This window comes from Malaya genurostris, chromosome 2, assembly GCF_030247185.1.
Source record: "Malaya genurostris strain Urasoe2022 chromosome 2, Malgen_1.1, whole genome shotgun sequence".
Taxonomy (NCBI): Eukaryota; Metazoa; Arthropoda; class Insecta; order Diptera; family Culicidae; genus Malaya; species Malaya genurostris.
Genome location: NC_080571.1, coordinates 142,730,613 through 142,751,602, shown reverse-complemented (window position 1 = coordinate 142,751,602; position 20,990 = coordinate 142,730,613). Strand labels below are relative to the sequence as shown.

The 20,990-nt window shown below is 35.8% G+C and overlaps 1 protein-coding gene and 2 long non-coding RNA genes across 13 annotated transcripts; 2 read left to right on the top strand and 1 right to left on the bottom strand.

Moving 5' to 3' along the window:
- Positions 1–4,929: 4,929 nt before the first annotated feature.
- LOC131432169 (uncharacterized) lies at positions 4,930–7,122 on the top strand. Of its 9 annotated transcripts, none has more exons than XR_009229810.1 (4): positions 4,950–4,987; positions 5,215–5,299; positions 5,495–5,580; positions 5,982–7,122. XR_009229810.1 is itself a non-coding variant. In XM_058598282.1 (3 exons), exons 1-3 carry the CDS (start codon positions 5,511–5,513, stop codon positions 7,047–7,049), a joined length of 336 nt encoding a protein of 111 aa, XP_058454265.1. In that variant the 5' UTR covers positions 5,162–5,510; the 3' UTR covers positions 7,050–7,122. The 9 variants fall into 9 exon arrangements, 1 of the variants encoding a protein (XP_058454265.1); XR_009229808.1 differs by having other exon boundaries at positions 4,954–4,987; positions 5,463–5,580; XR_009229803.1 differs by having other exon boundaries at positions 4,930–4,987; positions 5,215–5,580.
- A 1,472-nt stretch (positions 7,123–8,594) lies between these two features.
- Positions 8,595–9,358, bottom strand: LOC131430806 (uncharacterized). 2 transcript variants are annotated; one of them, XR_009229566.1, is made up of 3 exons: positions 9,241–9,358; positions 9,075–9,161; positions 8,595–9,013 (listed from the first exon to the last, which is right to left on the bottom strand). It is a non-coding gene; the product is annotated as an uncharacterized LOC131430806 (long non-coding RNA). The 2 variants fall into 2 exon arrangements; XR_009229567.1 differs by having other exon boundaries at positions 9,327–9,351.
- Positions 9,359–10,699: 1,341 nt separating this feature from the next.
- Positions 10,700–11,914, top strand: LOC131430695 (uncharacterized). Of its 2 annotated transcripts, none has more exons than XR_009229555.1 (3): positions 10,700–11,200; positions 11,364–11,450; positions 11,512–11,914. It is a non-coding gene; the product is annotated as an uncharacterized LOC131430695 (long non-coding RNA). The 2 variants fall into 2 exon arrangements; XR_009229554.1 differs by having other exon boundaries at positions 11,169–11,286.
- Positions 11,915–20,990: the final 9,076 nt, after the last annotated feature.

Here is a 20,990-nt window from a genome sequence, read left to right as displayed (position 1 = left end):
TCCCGGGGTTTCACGCACTTTACCCAAAAATGTTTGAAAACGGTAAAGAAAACGGAAATTCCAAGAACATACGATTCTAGATAATTAATTTTTCTATCGATTCGTATATAAACTGTGCCTGATAAACGTTTTTATCGAAAGATTTCGTGCGAGTTTTAAAAATAAATGAGTTTTTCCTTATTCTTTCGCACGCACACAATGTCAACGCATGCAAAATCGCACGAAATCTCGCAAAAGAAAAGCTTTCTAACTAATATTTTTCGCCAAATGCATAGTAAAATCATTTACCTACAATCGTATGTTTTTGATTTTTCGTGAATCGGGTTAGTATTGGAGAAATTTGCAATTTAGAGTGAAATTTCGGCGACAAAGCAAGAGGAAGCAGTGAGTTGTCTCGCTTCGACTTGACCACGGCGAAGCGCTACCTTAAACCAATTTTTCTTTTGTCACTATTTCAACAAAATAAATCGTTACGTGAAACCCAGATTTAGTTACATTTACACTATTTTTCTCTGCGTGTAAAATATATATTGGACAAACAAAGAGAACTCTAGACATCCGTTTCAAAGAGCACGTCGCTGAAATAGCGAAAGCATCTAAAGAATTAGAGAAAGGACTACCACATCATTTCAAGTCAAAAGTAGCTGAACATGCCGTTTCTGAAGATCATGAACTCACTAACAATGACATAAAAATCATAAGACAAATTTCCAACCCATGGAAATTAGACACAGCCGAAAGTTTAGAAATCTTTAAAAATAACTCCATTTCTTTATTATATCGTGACCAAGGAAATAAGCCCTCCTGGCTATTCAAGTTATTACCTGAACATAAGATACAAATAGATTTAGGTAATACTTAAGGCCATCGTCCAAGTACCATGCGCGCGGGTCGTTTTAGGAAATTTTCGATGGAACTTTCGAAAAATTTGACAAAACCAAAAACATACAGACCTTTGAAATACTTTTATCTATCTACAGGGTGAAAATGACTGGAAAATTCGGAGGATTTGACGAGTCTTATCAAAAATAGCGCTGAAAAAATGAGCTTTTTTGTAATTTTTCACAATTATTTGAAAAAATAATTCGATGGAATGAAACTTTTTTTTCAAAAAATACCTCATGCTGGCAACAAGGATCACATTCGAAAACATTTTTGGAAAACCTTTTCACGCTTTTCATGGAAAATCAACGAATTTCATATAACCGATTTCGTGGAAATTTTTGAAAATCGTGGATTTTCTATGAAAAGCGTGAAAAGGTTTTCCAAAAATGTGTCCGAATGTAATCTGTGTATCCATAATAAAGTTTATTTGATAAAAAAAGTTTATGTCATCGCTTTATTTTTCCAGATAATTGTGAAAGATCACAAAAACACTCATTTTTCAGAGCTATTTTTGATAAGACTCGGAAAATCCTCCGAATTTTCCATCCATTTTCACCCTGTAGATAGATAAATGTATTTCAAAGGTCTGTATGTTTTTGGTTTTGGCAATTTTTTTAAAATTTCCATCGAAAATTTCCTAAAACCACCCGCGCGCATGGTACTTGGACGATGGCCTTAATCTCTTAACAAAATATCCCACTTCTTCAGTTTGTTGCCCTCCGCTGACAATCAAACTACCTTCCTACCCGTTTGTTTCTTCCCGTTTTTACCCGTTGACAATAAGACATTTCGTATAAAAGGAGCAGCATTACAGCATTCATTCAAACAAACTTATAAAACCGATACACTGAAGAAGGATGCAAATAACATTCCGAAATACGCGTATCTGTATTGTAACGTTTGTTATGCTTCATTAAAGTATAGTGACTTTGTGAAAGTGTAATAACGTGACAGTGAAATAGTGGAATTAAATGGTACATAAATAGTGCAACTGTTGAGACTCAGATAGATTATAAGTAGAACTTAATTATTTTTTAGCACTGGACAATGTTTGTACCTTTATTCGATAGGCTAATGTTTTGAATTGTAATTATGTAAACAAATATGTAAAATATAAGATAAAATATAAAGATGATGGGTATTTACGCGCATTTGATGAATTTCAAATGGGCTTTTCCCACTCCACCAAAAACTCCATTGAGATCAATCCCTGTCAGATGGATAGAAATAGATAAATAAATAAATAAATAAATAAACCACTGCCACGGCTCGGTCGCTAGTGTTGATTTGTACGGTGTAATCGACTTCGAAATCTGGATTCGTGAGACTTGGTGCGGTAATGAGTCGTTCTTTTATCGTGGCGAACACGATATCAGCCTCCTTGGTCCACCGAACAACTTTAGGTTTCCCAGATAGAAAGTCAGAAACGGGGTCTGTGATTGCTCTGAAATCGGGGATGAAACTGCGGTAATAATCCACCATCCCGAAAAAACGACGAATCTGGCGAACCGTTTTGGGTGCTTCAAAATCAGGAATACCCTGCACTGGCAGGACAACAAACACCCTAAAAATGAGACTTCTGATTTGCAAAATTGAAATTTTTGTATATTAATCGATAAATTCGCCTCACGTAAACGACAAGCCACTTCTTCTAAAGCTGAATATGTTCTTAGAAACGATCACTAGTCACGAAAATGTCGTTCAAATAAACAAATACATAGGGTTCTAAGGCTCCTGCCTAAGGTCCCCAAATCTTATCCATTAAACGGGATAGCGAAGCGGGGCTGTTCGTCAGACCAAAAGGAATACGTGTATTGAAACATACCTCTGTCTCGGATGCAGAAGGCTGTTAATGGTTTTGGTTCAGGACTCAACGGGATCTGAAGAAAAGTGTCCTTCAAATATATCGTACTTAGATAACGGGTCTTTCCCAGTCAACCCAGTTTCAGCCTATATGAGCTAGTGGATAAGCTTCCCGTTTAGTTCGCGCGTTTAATTTTCTAGCGTCCAAACATACCCGAATGCTTCCGTTAGGTTTTTTGATTGGTACCGCACTCAACGCCCAATCCAAATGTGACTCCTCGATAATACCTGGAATAAGTAATCGATCTAACTCTTCATTTAAGCCCTTCTGGATGGGTGAAAAAGGAAACGGAGAATTTCGAATGGGCACGTCTATAAATTCTGGTTTTAGCTCTATTTTGTGTTGAATCATAGAGGTAACTTCGAGTTGGCTTGGCACCGCTGGTTTGAACAGAGTTTCAGCCTTTCTATTTTCACGATTTGTTCGGCGCTAAGCTCTATCAGATTCGGTGATGAATCACTGATATTTTCATCTGCATTGATTTGAAAATGTGCTGTTCGTCCATTGAGATGTGGATGTCGAAAGCTTGAAAGAAAGCAATGCCTGCAATACAATCGACGGGTCATTAGAGAAGACTTTATCCCAAATCAACGTTTTCTCGCTAACGCTATCAAGTAAGGTTTTAATAATTCGTTTGTAAATATAAGGATAAATATACGGTTGATTGTCAATTATGAATAGCAGAATAGATTGTTCCTCAGAGGAAGGCTGGATATGCGGAGAATAACCTATTGCAGCAAAATTAGAAACGGTGGTTGTAGAAATCTCGTAAACGTCTTGAGATGAGCCTACTTTGAAGGGGTGCTCTCCTTCAGGCGCGGCTCGTTTTTTATACACAATGGGCATTTGTCAGTAGGAAATCCAAGGAAGCCACAAATTTGGCAAAGGAGTTTATATGGCTGATTATATTGCGTGGTCAAGTGTTTTTGACTGCGACAAATGGAACAAATAAATTTATCATTCAGTGGCACGTGATTGCGTACTTGCGGCTCTGCACCGTTTTCATTAGTTTTATTTCGCGGTTTAAACTCTCCGTTAAAGGTTTTCTGTTTGGCTGACCCGGTAAGATGAATATCCGGTGTTTTTCGCTCCGGTTCCTTGTTTGACTGAAACTTACTGTTAGAGTTAGAATTACTAGTTTGACGACCCTCAGGGTTTCGACTATTATGGCCGCGGTTGATCGACTGGCCGCTTCCTCGAAAACTATTATTGTTATTTTGAGTTGATTGCCTTTCTGAACCCTGAACCATAATGGATTGGACCTGCTGTGGAAGTTTGGAAAAAAGATAAGTGTTTGTAGCATCAATTTCTTAACCAGCGACTTGTAGCGAAAACAAATTTGTAAATTCTCGACCGATCAGTGCTCGCTTATACTCGGCGCAAAGATTTCGCCGTACCGCTTGAATAATTTCCACTCCTTTGACCGGTCTTGTTAGACTTTTGAATCTACGCTCCATATCCAAATAAAATTCTAATAAAACTTTCGTTTTTTGCTGTCTACGTTGAAATATTTTCAACTGTACTTAGTGGTCCAAGTCTGGGTGGCGGAATGTAGCATTTAGATAATAAATAAGTTCAGAATACGATGAAGATCTGTGCTTATTGCTTGTGAACCATAATTTGGTCCTTCCGATTAAAAGATTTCCGAAAGACCGCATCAATTCTGGCGCTGAAATCTGTTCTGATTTTGTCCAGTCATTGACTTCCCAAAGAAAATTATTAAGGGAAATTCCTTGATTTTCACCCGCATATTTCATAGGCCATTTGATAACAGGGATGGTCTTGGTACGGTTAGCAATAGGAATAAAATCGACATCTTGAAATGGATTTAGGTTGGCAGTAAATGTAGATAAATTGCTTCTCCGCGAATCCATTCCGCACAAATCCGCTGTAGGAAGGTCCTTTCTACTTGGAATCGGTACTGAACTTAATCGAACTCTTTCGTTAGGTCCTGGTTCTCTGTAATTTCTTTCATAATATGGTTTAAGTATTTGGTATGGACAAGGGGCAAATCACTCTAAACTCTAGACAAGTTCATACTAATAAACTCATTTCATTCCGAAATAATCTTTTCTAAACTCATTTAATCCCAATTAGTCTAGATAAGTTTGGGTAATTTTAAACTAATCCAACCTAGATTTGCCTAATCTTGTATGAAGTGTATCTGTCATTCGAGGTTGCAAAAAAGTGTATGACAAGTAAACAAAGAACGATATCGTTTTGAAGATGAATTTTCAGGTAAATATGGTTTGTTTTTTGATTTCAATCATTTCTTTCAATTTCTGAGCTGAGATGGTTAAGCTTGAGCTTGAGAAACCACCTCTGGTTGCTACTCCTCAGAACATTAAGAACTTCGCGTAATTTATATTGGCCGAGGTATAACTAATTTATTGCGTTTCATATTCTCATTTCATTATAAAATGAAGGTTTGATACGTTGATTTGACAAAATGTTTAATTTTACAGCTCGCTTTCTGGGAAGGTGTCGAGAATGATTTCGGACACATACCAGACAGAATCAAGACAATATTCAATTTACTAGGCTATACAGGTAACTTGAGTATAGCATCATTAAAGGCACATATGCTGGATGACATTGAAAAGGATGTGCAACTACTCGTCCAAAATGGATTAGACAAATTCCTTGTTGATTTCCGTCTCATGCACGCGGATAGAGTCCAGCTAATATGTTTATTTGATTTTTTCTCGAAAAGTGTAAAAAATACGTCAATTCCAAAATTCGCAGAGATGCAACATTACGGATGTGGATTGTGAACAGGAAAAAAAAAGTTTGGAGGACAAAATTAGTTATCAGTTCGAAATATACTTACCGTAAGTAAATGTTTAGGCTAGTATAGGATTCTTAGGCTGCAGACAGAGAGCGCGAGAAGCTGAGTCGAGCTGATCAAAAGCGAGAAACATATTTGCAACAAATCGAAAGGACCCTGTCAGAGTAAGAGCAGAGCAGATTTCTCGCTTTTACTCTGACGGGGTCCAATTGATTTGCTGCAGGTATGTTTCCCGCTTTTGGTCTGCTTATGTCAGTCATCAGCTCAACTTAGCTTCCAGCCTCCATTTTGTTCGGCGACGCCATACACTAGAGTACAAAACATTTGATAACAGATACACTAAGGATCATGATGATTTTGAGCACAATATTCAGTTAGTCTCTACCAATGCACCTTGATCATGTTGGCATAAAACTATTTATGATTACTTTTTTCATGTTACAGGTTCTCCAATAAATGCTGGAAAAATTGTCACTGATTCTCCATTGCTGGAGCTGTACTCAAGTCTACAGCAATCAAAGATATATCGTTCTAAAGGTATGCGTTATTCAACGTTTGAAAAGGATTTGCTAGCATATGAGTTCAGGAAAACTGGAAACAGTTTTTACAAATACCGAGCATCAAATAAGCATTCCGCAAGCCATTCAGTTTTGCACAAACACATTAGGAATAATACAACCGATACAACAGAATGAATGCTATTAATTGAGCCGCTTCGAAAATATCTACAGTCTCAGGATTTACCTTTTGTGGTAAGCCTAAGCAAAGATGCAACTAGTATTGTTCTAAAACCAGGATATGATCTTCGTACAGATTCTCTCTCCGGTTTGGTGCCGCTTTTTGATAATAATGGTATGCCCATAATGAATCAATTTCGAATGAAGTCTGCGCAGCACATGTTACACGTTTTGAAAAACTTTGCTGTAGGAACACTGACATATATGATTCTCGCTACTCCTATGCAGCTCCATTTTGTATTTGATACGCCTGTGCGGATACTAATTTCGATCATGAAGTGGTTCTTAAACGATGGAAGTATGTTGAAAATAAATTAATGGAAGTTGGATTTAAGGTTATAAGCAACTGTTCTGACGGTGATCCTAAGTTTTTGAAGGCGATGATTAAACGTACTAATTCAAGTGAACCCAAGCCAAATATGCGATGAGGATATTGGTTTCGAATGGAAGAAAACAGTTTACCAGTATGTATACAGGACACAATTCATCTGGTGAATAAATGTCGGCACAGTTTAATTAATCCTGCTAAACAACTTCGTATTAGTGAAATCACAGAATTCACATAAGTAAATGATGAAATTAAGTTATCTTTCCTCTAACAGGTAATTACACCATCGCAATAGTTCGAGAGTTATTAGGTCGAGTTGGGAAAGATAAACATTTATTAACGAAGAGTGACTTAAACAGTGGCGACAAAATGCGGTTTGAACCAACTCTTAAAATCATGAATGCTATGGTCAGAACTCTGCTAGACCAACACCAACACGCCACGTAGGTAGTTTCCCTGGTAGAAAAGGTGCAATTCTTCTGTTGGATATAATGAATAAAATTTACATCGCTTATACTTCTACTGATATTTTGGCCTTGCAACGTGTTTTTTTCTAATATGGTGAGGATGTATATATATATATATATATATATATATATATATATATATATATATATATATATATATATATATATATATATATATATATATATATATATATATATATATATATATATATATATATATATATATATAGATTTCAACATTATCAAACTTATAATTTTCTCAGGAACTCTCTGTTCGTATTACGTGCTTGACAGCATTACTTAACGTCAAATGTGTATCTATCTCTTTAGATAAATGCTCATTCACTAGTTCTTTTCCTTTCTCGATGTCGTGATTGCAACACACCTGAACAAATTATTGTATCTTACCTATCAAGCCAACAGAACGAATACTTTTTTCGAGAATTATGTGCAATGTCAACAGCAGATACAACAAAAATAAATTTTTCGATGTTTGAACGGAATTCAAAAATGCGACGCTTGCAAATGCAAATACAAATAATGTATCGATGGAAAAATTATGTAACCTTCCCAAAAACTAAAACTGAAACCGATAAAAATGACCAAACTTTACCGTCCGATCGAGATATTATTATGACAATAGATCATGCTAGAGAAGATGCTATTGACATGCTTAAAGCGATAAGCATTGATCAACCAGACTTTAATGACAGCATATGCATTCCAAAAAAATCATCTAATGAAATTTCTGCTTGCGAAACTCAATCTGGTGATGAGCAAGGAACTATGGAAAATGCGATGAGTATTTTTGAAAAATGGGGAGAATTAAATCTTAAAAACAGTACCAGTGGTACTAAACATACGTTTATGATTCGAGATATTAAAAATAAAATAATTCATGTAAAAAAGTCCACGATTCTTTGGATGCTGTGAAACAAACAGTATCAGCATACTAATGATAGATTACGACGCTTTCATCAAACCGAAATGTGTGACAAAATTTCAGACCGTAATGATAATCATGTGCTAGAAGACATTCATATAGGAGATTGGATCTACTTTAGTTCATATGCTTTCTGCCATGTGAATGGATTTGCTTACAAAATTGATAAGCCATCCGCTATACTATTAGTTTGATTCTTTTGGAATGAATTATTTTGCTAGTACATTTCATGTCAAGTCCTAACACCGTTGAAGATCGCGGAATGCTCGTGACAGGTACATTTTATACTTGACATTGAAACTTATGCCTACATGACTGATGTGTGGTATTTGATGCAAACGGCAAACGTTCTTCAAATGGTTAACCTTTACACTCTATAAAAACTCAACAAATCATACTGTAAGTGTGACCTCCGTGCTGCAAATTGATACTATTTCCCTAAATTTTTAATGTTCGATTACACTTTAACTGCATGGATTTATTTCCGTCTACTACAAGCAAACCCGTCGTTTGATGTGTAAAATCGGTATAATTGTCAAAATACTTTCATAGGAGGCCAATAAATAAAAAAGGTTTTGCAACTAGTTTTTCTCAAAAGAATTGTACTTCATCAAGTTCGTAGCATTTTATGACTATTACATAACACATGAAATTATATAAAAAAACTAATCTTTGGCACATGGAATACCAGATTTTGATTTTTTGGAGAGATCCTTAGTAGAACCGGGTGGCAATGCATTTTGTTGATTAATGACGAACATGATTCATCAACTAAGTGTTAGCATTTTGTCAGCAGCTCCTATGACTTCGTTAAATTTATTTAAAGTGCTACATATAAATCGATCCGACTTGTTTTTATCAGTGTAGAGTTGGACCAAATAACGAAGAGGACTCGTCATACTCCGCATAATTTGTTCTCTAAATCCTTTATCAAGAACATCTTTGATTCGAAATCAACCAGTATTGTTGGAATCATTTATTTATCTTTCACTCGCTTACGTCTAAAACAAACGAACTTACTCATAATAAACAATATGTTAACATTATATTCGAAAATTTTACCTTATGCGACTTATAAGATAACCCGGGTGAAACACATTTTGTTGAGTTAAGACAAACCACATCTTGACGAGCATTTTGCTGTTGAATCTATAGCATTAGAAAACGAAAATAAAAACAAAAAAAAAAACAAACATTACGTTGAAAGCTTCTTATGTCAAAATAATACCTTGCCAGATCTCGGCTAAACTTTTCTAATCCCATTCTAATCACATGCGATCCCTATTAAACTTTTATACTCCCTTTAAATCTTACTTGTTTTCAGACAAAGTTTAGAGTGATTTGCCCCTTGGGTATGGAAATGAATCAGACTGAAAAGGATTTAATTAAACTGTTAGTAGAATGTTCTCACTGTAGTACTGTTTTGGCACCGTTGAATTCCAGTGTAGTGTAAAACCGATACACTGAAGAAGGATGCAAATAGCATTCCGAAATACGTATCTGTATTATAACGTTTGATACACTTTCGGAAAAATAGTGACTGTGAAAATAGTGACTTTGTGAGAGTGTAATAACGTGATATAGTAGAATTCAACGGTGCAACAACAGTACTATAGTGAGGATTTAATTGAAATGGATAAGTATTGGTAAGTAAGAAGACACAGGGTTTGCATTGTGAGAAGAAAATTTAGGAAACTGATTTCGTGTGAGTCCGAACAGTGACAGGATATTGGAAGAACACTAGATGTGTGATTCGTCAACATCAATGAATTACATGACGTACCCACTGGTACATTATAATTGGCATCGTCCGTCAATAAACAGTGTCCGTCACTTATTGGAGCGCTTAGCTTACTAGGTAAATCCGAGTTATTTGACGTTGTTGCATTCGCTGATCTCCAACCAGATAAGTCTACCGGGGATTGAGTCGAATCGTGAGCGGAGTAATTGTAGGAGAGCACGTTACTACCGTTAAATTCGCCGATGACACCGATACTACTGAGATTTACCATGAATTTAAATGGTAAATTGTATCAATGTTGCAGAGTAAATTACTATTAATAGGACTTTGAATGGAATAATTATCAGGATTATACTGTGAGTAAATCGTATGAGTTCCCGGGTACTGCGTACTTGTAATTTGAGGCCAACCTATTAGATCTCTAGATCGAACCTCTGCTTGTGCATTCAAACTAGCTATACCTTGCACATCAATTTCTCCCACTGGTAACGCCGTATACGAAGGGTAATCGTGGTCCGTTTCTTCATCAAAATATTCCATATACATTACTATTACATTTGAAAATATCCAATTTGCATCATTTGCAAAGTCGCTAATAGCAAAAGTTTTTTAAACAGTTTTAATTGGTTGTACAGGTGCAAAAGATCTGTTTTTGACATTTTCTTATCTAAGCCCTCGTCTTTAAGATTTTCCCATGCCCGCTCTAATCTCTGGCGACAAATTATTATTTCTAATCTCGCATCACGTTTATAAGAATAAAACCGAACGCCACCTTCCGTTTCTTCTCTTAAAGCATTTTTCATTTTCCTTCGATTCAAACTAACACGTTCTTTATCTTTCAAAAGTTTGCGGATTTCCAATTAGAAACCTAATTTTTCTTCGGTGAGATATGTCACCGACATCCCGATAAAATATTCTTTGTCCAGCTACACTCTATGGGAAAACGATATGAATTGTGTCGATGACATCTGCACAAGTAAATCACATATATAGGGATCATCTATTGTGTTAAATAGTGTATACAAGGACTGTTCAAAAAGTTCCCGGAATTTTTTAATTGCGTGCGTCTGGAGAGTCCGGTGGTCAAATTTTTTTTTATTGTGTTGGTACATATGTCCCTAATGTATGGTGAAATTTTCAGCTGTATTCATTGTTTACATTCTGTCTTGTAGCGGCTGGTGTAGACGTGTTTTTTGAGCTCGGCGATTTTTGTCTTGGTGACGTTGGGTGCTTCCACGTGGACGATTGTGCTTTTGTTTCGACATCATAACCATACACCCATGTTTCATCACCAGTTATGACCCTTTCAAGTAAATTTGGATCGTCGTTGACGTCGTTTAACAGCTCCTGAGCGATGGTAATGCGTTTGTTTTTTTGATCAAAATTCAGCAGTTTTGAAACGAATTTTGCCAAGGGGCAAATCACTCTAAACTTTGTCTGAAAACAAGTAAGATTTAAAGGGAGTATAAAAGTTTAATAGGGATCGCATGTGATTAGAATGGGATTAGAAAAGTTTAGCCGAGATCTGGCAAGGTATTATTTTGACATAAGAAGCTTTCAACGTAATGTTTGTTTTTTTTTGTTTTTATTTTCGTTTTCTAATGCTATAGATTCAACAGCAAAATGCTCGTCAAGATGTGGTTTGTCTTAACTCAACAAAATGTGTTTCACCCGGGTTATCTTATAAGTCGCATAAGGTAAAATTTTCGAATATAATGTTAACATATTGTTTATTATGAGTAAGTTCGTTTGTTTTAGACGTAAGCGAGTGAAAGATAAATAAATGATTCCAACAATACTGGTTGATTTCGAATCAAAGATGTTCTTGATAAAGGATTTAGAGAACAAATTATGCGGAGTATGACGAGTCCTCTTCGTTATTTGGTCCAACTCTACACTGATAAAAACAAGTCGGATCGATTTATATGTAGCACTTTAAATAAATTTAACGAAGTCATAGGAGCTGCTGACAAAATGCTAACACTTAGTTGATGAATCATGTTCGTCATTAATCAACAAAATGGCAATGCCGGTTCTACTAAGGATCTCTCCAAAAAATCAAAATCTGGTATTCCATGTGCCAAAGATTAGTTTTTTTATATAATTTCATGTGTTATGTAATAGTCATAAAATGCTACGAACTTGATGAAGTACAATTCTTTTGAGAAAAACTAGTTGCAAAACCTTTTTTATTTATTGGCCTCCTATGAAAGTATTTTGACAATTATACCGATTTTACACATCAAACGACGGGTTTGCTTGTAGTAGACGGAAATAAATCCATGCAGTTAAAGTGTAATCGAACATTAAAAATTTAGGGAAATAGTATCAATTTGCAGCACGGAGGTCACACTTACAGTATGATTTGTTGAGTTTTTATAGAGTGTAAAGGTTAACCATTTGAAGAACGTTTGCCGTTTGCATCAAATACCACACATCAGTCATGTAGGCATAAGTTTCAATGTCAAGTATAAAATGTACCTGTCACGAGCATTCCGCGATCTTCAACGGTGTTAGGACTTGACATGAAATGTACTAGCAAAATAATTCATTCCAAAAGAATCAAACTAATAGTATAGCGGATGGCTTATCAATTTTGTAAGCAAATCCATTCACATGGCAGAAAGCATATGAACTAAAGTAGATCCAATCTCCTATATGAATGTCTTCTAGCACATGATTATCATTACGGTCTGAAATTTTGTCACACATTTCGGTTTGATGAAAGCGTCGTAATCTATCATTAGTATGCTGATACTGTTTGTTTCACAGCATCCAAAGAATCGTGGACTTTTTTACATGAATTATTTTATTTTTAATATCTCGAATCATAAACGTATGTTTAGTACCACTGGTACTGTTTTTAAGATTTAATTCTCCCCATTTTTCAAAAATACTCATCGCATTTTCCATAGTTCCTTGCTCATCACCAGATTGAGTTTCGCAAGCAGAAATTTCATTAGATGATTTTTTTGGAATGCATATGCTGTCATTAAAGTCTGGTTGATCAATGCTTATCGCTTTAAGCATGTCAATAGCATCTTCTCTAGCATGATCTATTGTCATAATAATATCTCGATCGGACGGTAAAGTTTGGTCATTTTTATCGGTTTCAGTTTTAGTTTTTGGGAAGGTTACATAATTTTTCCATCGATACATTATTTGTATTTGCATTTGCAAGCGTCGCATTTTTGAATTCCGTTCAAACATCGAAAAATTTATTTTTGTTGTATCTGCTGTTGACATTGCACATAATTCTCGAAAAAAGTATTCGTTCTGTTGGCTTGATAGGTAAGATACAATAATTTGTTCAGGTGTGTTGCAATCACGACATCGAGAAAGGAAAAGAACTAGTGAATGAGCATTTATCTAAAGAGATAGATACACATTTGACGTTAAGTAATGCTGTCAAGCACGTAATACGAACAGAGAGTTCCTGAGAAAATTATAAGTTTGATAATGTTGAAATCTATATATATATATATATATATATATATATATATATATATATATATATATATATATATATATATATATATATATATATATATATATATATATATATATATATATATATATATATATATATATATATATATATATATATATATATATATATATATATATACATCCTCACCATATTAGAAAAAAACACGTTGCAAGGCCAAAATATCAGTAGAAGTATAAGCGATGTAAATTTTATTCATTATATCCAACAGAAGAATTGCACCTTTTCTACCAGGGAAACTACCTACGTGGCGTGTTGGTGTTGGTCTAGCAGAGTTCTGACCATAGCATTCATGATTTTAAGAGTTGGTTCAAACCGCATTTTGTCGCCACTGTTTAAGTCACTCTTCGTTAATAAATGTTTATCTTTCCCAACTCGACCTAATAACTCTCGAACTATTGCGATGGTGTAATTACCTGTTAGAGGAAAGATAACTTAATTTCATCATTTACTTATGTGAATTCTGTGATTTCACTAATACGAAGTTGTTTAGCAGGATTAATTAAACTGTGCCGACATTTATTCACCAGATGAATTGTGTCCTGTATACATACTGGTAAACTGTTTTCTTCCATTCGAAACCAATATCCTCATCGCATATTTGGCTTGGGTTCACTTGAATTAGTACGTTTAATCATCGCCTTCAAAAACTTAGGATCACCGTCAGAACAGTTGCTTATAACCTTAAATCCAACTTCCATTAATTTATTTTCAACATACTTCCATCGTTTAAGAACCACTTCATGATCGAAATTAGTATCCGCACAGGCGTATCAAATACAAAATGGAGCTGCATAGGAGTAGCGAGAATCATATATGTCAGTGTTCCTACAGCAAAGTTTTTCAAAACGTGTAACATGTGCTGCGCAGACTTCATTCGAAATTGATTCATTATGGGCATACCATTATTATCAAAAAGCGGCACCAAACCGGAGAGAGAATCTGTACGAAGATCATATCCTGGTTTTAGAACAATACTAGTTGCATCTTTGCTTAGGCTTACCACAAAAGGTAAATCCTGAGACTGTAGATATTTTCGAAGCGGCTTTTTTTCGCCTCGAACAGTCATCGGGCGCGGTTCGCTTTTTCGAGCGCTCCGCAAGTAATTTATATTTATTTATTTTTTTGACGCGTAGTCTACGTCGCGCGCGGGCCTTTTTTTTATATAGCCTTTCGGACAAATTTTATCTAGAATAATGAAGTGCGGTGTAAAATCGTGTATTAATATTGACGATCGCTTCCTTTGGAAATGCGAATTCTGTGAAAAATCGTACCATTCAGCCTGCATCGGCGTGCAGCGGCATCAAGAAAACTTTATTCTGGCATTTATGGTACCAGTGTGTGCCGACTGTCAACATTTAATAAGGACAGGAGCTGAAACTCTAAAACTACTTCATCTACAGGAGCAACTTCTAAAGCATACAAAAAATCAAACGGAAACGTATCACCGGACCACTGCAGACATGAAAACACATTACCTGGAAATATTCGACAGTGTCGAGCGCTTGCTCATCGACGTGAAGCAGTCATTGTCCAGTATCAGCAGAAACGACCACAACATTTGCGGTAAAGTAGGTCAGCGCATGCAGTCATTCGAGGCCTCGCTACACAGTGCCATAAAAAACGTTAGCGATTTTAGTAAAGTAAATGACCAGCATATCAAGGAAATGAGCGAACGGCTTCTTCGCCTCGAAGAAAAATTCTTACGACCTACCAAATCTGAAGTCCCTGCAATAATACCTAACACTATTCTGGAAGAATTGAGAGTTGAAGTCAAAGCAATATCGACTTCAATCTCCAGTATAGGAACCAAAGACCAAAATACCAAACCTAAGTCTCTAGCTGAAGAACTCAAAGAGAAGGAAATTCAAACATGCGACAGTGGCTGGCGCTTCATTGGTGGTAAAAAAATCTGGAAACGAGACTGGAGTGAGTATGACAAGAAACAGCGTACTCGACGGCTGCAGGAAAAACAAGCAGAAAAGGCAAACTTCAGACGAAAACATCGGAAGCGGAAACAACAAAATAATACAAATTACAGTATACGCAGTAAAAACAACAACTACACCAACAACAGCAAACACGACAACAACAACAACAGCAACAACAACAGCAACAACAACAGCAGCAGCAACAACAACAACAACAACAACAACAACAACAACAACGACAATAATGTGCACTACAACAGCAACTTGAACACTAATAGTAACAATACCTGCCACAACAATAACAATAATATGTCATTACAATATACCTTACCCTTGGACAAAGACTTACTAGCAGCTGCACGGGTTCAATTCTCCGGGAATCCAGGTGCAGATATTGCCTCAAAATTCATAAATTTTCAAAAAGGTGAAACAATCAACCCTTACAAAGGAACAAGAAGTATTCAAAACAACACTACTCCGGTCTTAGAAAGTAATGACATCAAAGCTGCACCACCCACATCTCCAATATCACAGAATATAAATACGTCTGCAATATCACAGGACATGAATACAGACAGCCAATTCGAAATTGATCCAATGCGTCCTCCCATTGTACGTCTTACTTCACAATCTGCAAATGGCGACGAACGCTTCTTGAAAGCAAGACTTCGTGACCCGAAAATAATGCACGTCGTCCGTCTGTATTTGTCGTACATGAAAAATCAACAACCTACAGTATGCATCGAGGGTATGACACCAACTAGTATAAAAATGCTATTAGCATCAGAAGGTCTTCCAACAACACCTGACCACCTCCTACGAATCTTCATCGAAGTGCATCAGGAATATGGAATGAAACCTAAGGAGGCGCTGGCCGACCTGGACTCTTATGGGAAATTTTTGACAAGTGAACGCATCCGCCGACTCCAACTAATCCGGGAAGCCGAACACAATTTTACAAGGCCGAATTTTCGGAAATAACGACGCCCCTTGACGAAGGAATAGACACAGAAATTAGTAATGTAAGTATTCCAGAATTCTCAAAAACTTCTTCGCTTCATAGACAAAATGTGACTGAAATTTTGGTCTATTGCCAAAATTTCAACCGCATGAAAAGCCCAGCCAAAATGAAAGAAATTCATCAAAATTTAATAACCTCCTCTTTCGACGTAATACTTGGAACTGAAAGCAGCTGGGATGAAAGTGTTAGAAGCGAAGAAGTCTTTGGAAATAATTTTAACGTATTCCGGCACGACCGAAATTTATCTCTCTGTCAGAAAAAATCTGGAGGTGGAGTCCTCATAGCCATAAACTCTTGCTATACTTCTGAAGAAATTATTACTCCTAAATATAAAGAATTTGAGCATGTATGGGCCAAAGTCTCAATATTGGGAGAAGAACATATTTACTGCTCTGTCTACTTCCCACCCGAAAATGCGAACAAATTCGCTTTTGAATTATTCTTTCAATCTTTAGACACAATTATTTCGAATATGGAACCTGCAGTAAAGCTTCATATTTTTGGCGACTTCAATCAACGTAATGCGGACTTCATTTCTGACATTGAAAATGAATCAATCTTACTTCCAGTCGTAGGAGAAAACGCAACATTGCATTACTTTTTCGACAAAATTTCTAATTTTGGCCTGCATCAAGTAAACTCCGTAAAAAATCAACAAAATGCATATTTAGACCTTCTTTTCACAAATTGCACAGAAGACTTTTGTGTGAACGCATCAAACCTGCCATTATGGAAAAATGAAGCGTTTCACACTGCAATTGAATATTCATTATTTACACACAATGCATCCCTTCCCTACGACTTGGAATATGAGGAAGTGCCGGAATACAATAAAATTGACTTTGAAGAAGTCAAGTGTAGACTAAGTATAATAAATTGGCGGAACATACTGAGTACAGAAGGAAATGTCGACGTCGAAGTAAACAAATTCTATCACATTATAAACAAAATATTAGCCGAAACTTTGCCCATGAAAAGAAGAAGAAAAAATCATAACAGCAAATTACCTGTATGGTTCAATTCACAATTAAAACATTTGAAAAATAGGAAACAAAAAGCACACAAAACTTACAAACAAGAAAAAAGTGACGCTCATCTTCAAAATTACTTAAATCTATGCAATCAGCTCAAAATAGCCATTAACACAGCACACGAAGAATACAACCGCAAAATTGAAAACGAAATAAAGACTTGCCCTAAGAACTTTTTTAACTACACACAAACTAAACTAAAAAGCAACAATTTTCCATCTCAAATGCACCTCGACGAACATGTAGGGACAAATAGTACAGAAATCTGCAATCACTTTGCAAATTTTTTCCAAGAAGTATATACATCTTATTCAGAAACTGACCGTGACCGTGAATACTTCTCTTTCATACCTGCATTTTCCAACTCCATCTCTGTAAACTATCTATCAGAACATGACATTTCGACAGCACTGAAAAACTTAGACGCCTCAAAAGGGCCTGGACCTGACAGTATACCACCAATATTTTTAAAAAATCTTGCTGAAGAACTTACACTACCACTACAACTACTTTTTAACTTATCACTTAATAAATGTACTTTTCCTAAAGCATGGAAATCTTCTTTTCTTGTACCAATATTTAAATCTGGTGCAAAATCTAACATTCGGAACTACCGTGGAATAGCCATTATCTCATGCATTCCAAAATTATTTGAAAAAATTGTAAACGAAAAACTTTTTCATCAACTTAAAAATGTAATAACAAACAAACAACATGGCTTTTTTAAAGGCCGCTCAACTACAACAAATCTCTTAGAATTTATGACATTCACTCTGAATGCAATGGACGCCGGAAACTACGTAGAAACTCTTTACACTGACTTTAGCAAAGCCTTCGACCGTATTGACATACCTTTACTTCTACACAAACTACAAAAATATGGCATAGAACATAATCTTCTTGAATGGCTCAAATCATACTTAACGAATCGTGTACAGGTAGTCCGCTTCCAAAACATTCTGTCTGAACCAATTAATGTAACTTCTGGCGTACCTCAGGGTTCTCACTTAGGGCCTCTCCTTTTCATTTTACATATAAACGACATTTCCTTCATACTCAAAAATCTGAAAGTGCTTATATATGCAGACGACATGAAACTCTTCATGGAAATTAAAAATATCAACGACGCTGTAATATTCCAGAACGAAATCAATCTATTCCACATTTGGTGCTGCAAAAGTCTACTCCAACTCAATGTAAAAAAATGTAACTCAATAACTTTCAGTAGGAAAAATGAAACTATATCCACAAACATACATCTAGGAAATCAACTTGTAGAAAAATGTAAAATTGTAAGAGATTTAGGCGTAATCTTAGACTCCAAGCTCACTTTTGTTGAACACTACAATACCATAATCAATAAAGCTAATAGCATGCTGGGCTTTATTAAACGCTTCAGTCATAACTTTCAGGACCCATATACAATTAAATTATTATACACTACATATGTCAGACCTATTTTGGAATATTGCAGCCTAGTATGGAATCCATACAATATTATTCACGAAGAACGCATCGAATCTATTCAAAAACAATTTCTTTTATATGCACTTCGTAAATTAAACTGCACAGCATTTCCTCTACCATCATATGAAGCACGCTGCATGCTCATCAATATACAAACACTTAAAGAACGCCGCGACTTTGCAATGCTTTATTTTATCAGCGACATTATTTCTCAACGCATTCAATCAGCTTCATTATTATCGCAATTAAATTTTTATATACCTAGCCGTCAACTACGTTCCAGGAAATTATTTTTAGAAAAACAAGCTAGAACAAATTATGCAAAATACAGTCCAGTCAATCGAATAATGCGCCATTACAATCAATACAGCGAACATCTTGACCTTACTATGCCAAAAATCAAATCAAATCTCAGCTATGTCGTAGAAATAATGCGTAGTATGTAAGTGAACATTGTAAACAATTTATATGTAGTCTACATTTGCTTGACGAAAATAAATAAATAAATAAATAAATTAATAGCATTCATTCTGTTGTATCGGTTGTATTATTCCTAATGTGTTTGTGCAAAACTGAATGGCTTGCGGAATGCTTATTTGATGCTCGGTATTTGTAAAAACTGTTTCCAGTTTTCCTGAACTCATATGCTAGCAAATCCTTTTCAAACGTTGAATAACGCATACCTTTAGAACGATATATCTTTGATTGCTGTAGACTTGAGTACAGCTCCAGCAATGGAGAATCAGTGACAATTTTTCCAGCATTTATTGGAGAACCTGTAACATGAAAAAAGTAATCATAAATAGTTTTATGCCAACATGATCAAGGTGCATTGGTAGAGACTAACTGAATATTGTGCTCAAAATCATCATGATCCTTAGTGTATCTGTTATCAAATGTTTTGTACTCTAGTGTATGGCGTCGCCGAACAAAATGGAGGATGGAAGCTAAGTTGAGCTGATGACTGACATAAGCAGACCAAAAGCGGGAAACATACCTGCAGCAAATCAATTGGACCCCGTCAGAGTAAAAGCGAGAAATCTGCTCTGCTCTTACTCTGACAGGGTCCTTTCGATTTGCTGCAAATATGTTTCTCGCTTTTGATCAGCTCGACTCAGCTTCTCGCGCTCTCTGTCTGCAGCCTAAGAATCCTATACTAGCCTAAACATTTACTTACGGTAAGTATATTTCGAACTGATAACTAATTTTGTCCTCCAAACTTTTTTTTTCCTGTTCACAATCCACATCCGTAATGTTGCATCTCTGCGAATTTTGGAATTGACGTATTTTTTACACTTTTCGAGAAAAAATCAAATAAACATATTAGCTGGACTCTATCCGCGTGCATGAGACGGAAATCAACAAGGAATTTGTCTAATCCATTTTGGACGAGTAGTTGCACATCCTTTTCAATGTCATCCAGCATATGTGCCTTTAATGATGCTATACTCAAGTTACCTGTATAGCCTAGTAAATTGAATATTGTCTTGATTCTGTCTGGTATGTGTCCGAAATCATTCTCGACACCTTCCCAGAAAGCGAGCTGTAAAATTAAACATTTTGTCAAATCAACGTATCAAACCTTCATTTTATAATGAAATGAGAATATGAAACGCAATAAATTAGTTATACCTCGGCCAATATAAATTACGCGAAGTTCTTAATGTTCTGAGGAGTAGCAACCAGAGGTGGTTTCTCAAGCTCAAGCTTAACCATCTCAGCTCAGAAATTGAAAGAAATGATTGAAATCAAAAAACAAACCATATTTACCTGAAAATTCATCTTCAAAACGATATCGTTCTTTGTTTACTTGTCATACACTTTTTTGCAACCTCGAATGACAGATACACTTCATACAAGATTAGGCAAATCTAGGTTGGATTAGTTTAAAATTACCCAAACTTATCTAGACTAATTGGGATTAAATGAGTTTAGAAAAGATTATTTCGGAATGAAATGAGTTTATTAGTATGAACGTGTCTAGAGTTTAGAGTGATTTGCCCCTTGAATTTTGCTGCCACTCGTTTCATGCCCAAAACATTTGAAAAAATATGATGGCATGAGCCAACTGATATGCCAACTTCATCAGCAACTTCTCTAATAGTGATTCGGCAATCATCCATAATCATTTTTTCCACTTTTCCCACATTTTCATCGATAATTGACGTGTTGGGTCGACCGGAGCGTTCGTCGTCTTCAACGTCTTCGCGGCCATCTTGGAAACGCTTATACCACTCGTAAACACTTGTTTTTTTCATAGCAGACTCACCGTAGGCTCT

Coding starts and splice junctions, on each gene's coding strand:
- LOC131432169 (XM_058598282.1), top strand. CDS start 5,511: ATGTGGATTGTGAACAGGAAAAAAAAAGTTTGGAGGACAAAATTAGTT. Junction 5,581..5,981: donor CAGTTCGAAATATACTTACC/GTAAGTAAATGT, acceptor TTCATGTTACAG/GTTCTCCAATAAATGCTGGA. Junction 6,075..6,876: donor AAAGATATATCGTTCTAAAG/GTATGCGTTATT, acceptor TTCCTCTAACAG/GTAATTACACCATCGCAATA.